Here is a 1,244-nt window from a genome sequence, read left to right as displayed (position 1 = left end):
AGTGACGTGGTGGTCTATTGATCACATTATAGTCTGGGAACATCTCACACCAAGCAGGGTTTGCTGAAAAAGGCTTTCGCCCCGCTTTATATATAAAGCACAGATCACCAACAACTCAGTACAACACACGCCACCAACACACACGCACACACCCAAGGCAGGATACATAGGCGCTGAGCGCAGCAACACCACCCCTATCACTACAAGAGCCACCGGGGTCTCAACCGTGAACACGCCACCGCGAAGAGGAGAAGCTACATACGACGCTCTGTGGGCTCCAAGGCGGTGCCAACAGGAAGGTTACGACACCGAAGCGCCGCCACCGCCCGACCCAAGGATCAGAGTTTGCCGTTGCCCGATCTAGCCTTTCACATATGTAGTTATATATTAATGTCCCTACTATGATTCCTCCAAGTGTACTTGTCCCCTGTGTAGCCAATATCAGTGAGATCACACGCTTCTAGAGCTCCCCGAAAATTGTCCATCATTGTTTGTGGCCTCATCACCCCTCCAACCTTCTCATCATCCGAAAGAATTTCGTTGAAGTCTCCTAGACATATCCACGGCCTCCCATCCTGGTGTTGTTGCCCCAGGATTCTTACCGTATGCCACATTTCTATCTTCCTCTCCATGACTGACTCACCATACACACCCTTCATCCTCCACAATCTTCCATCCTCTTCCCTCACATCCACATCTATGTGTCTCCTACCATACGATCTCATCACTACATCAATTCCCCTTCGCCAAAACAAAGCCACACCCTTGCTCCTTCCCTCTGAGTTCCATCCCGTCATATGAACAAGGCCAAGCATCCACCTGAATCTCTCCAGTTCTTTCGCTGTCATCTTTGTCTCCGCCAGAAACACAATGTCGGGATCCTCCACCCTCCCCAAGTCGGGGAGACTACGAACTGCCGGGCCATTCCCGAGCCCCCGGCAGTTCCAACCAATCAGTTTCATTGCTCTCGGCGGGGCTGCTCTGGCAACCCGGCCGATATGCTAGTTTTGTCTGCAGCCTCCTCAGAAGCATCCACCCGGTCCGCTTGCAGCTCTTCTGCCATCTTGCCCTTCTTGTGGTCTCCCTCCTTCCCATCCTCCAATAAACTACTCTTTCTTCCAAGAACCTGCTCCCTCTCGCTAGCCATACCCTTCTGAATCTCCCTTCCCTCTCTCCCCTGCTTCTTGTACCGTTTGCCATCCACCTTCCTCCCTTGTCCACCCGCAGATTCACTCCTTCCCGCA

General features: G+C 52.5%; 1 protein-coding gene across 1 annotated transcript; it reads right to left on the bottom strand.

Moving 5' to 3' along the window:
• Positions 1-380: 380 nt before the first annotated feature.
• LOC141026878 (uncharacterized) lies at positions 381-962 on the bottom strand. The gene has a single exon (XM_073503755.1). The coding sequence runs from the start codon at positions 960-962 to the stop codon at positions 381-383; it is 582 nt and encodes a 193-aa protein (XP_073359856.1).
• Positions 963-1,244: the final 282 nt, after the last annotated feature.

This window comes from Aegilops tauschii, chromosome 1 (assembly GCF_002575655.3).
Source record: "Aegilops tauschii subsp. strangulata cultivar AL8/78 chromosome 1, Aet v6.0, whole genome shotgun sequence".
Lineage (NCBI taxonomy): Eukaryota > Viridiplantae > Streptophyta > Magnoliopsida > Poales > Poaceae > Aegilops > Aegilops tauschii.
The sequence above is the reverse complement of the archived record's forward strand: the minus strand, read 5'-3'. Positions and strand labels throughout refer to the sequence as shown.

What these genes read in the sequence shown, in the direction of transcription:
- LOC141026878 (XM_073503755.1), bottom strand. Translation starts at nt 962, where the DNA reads ATGAAACTGATTGGTTGGAACTGCCGGGGGCTCGGGAATGGCCCGGCA.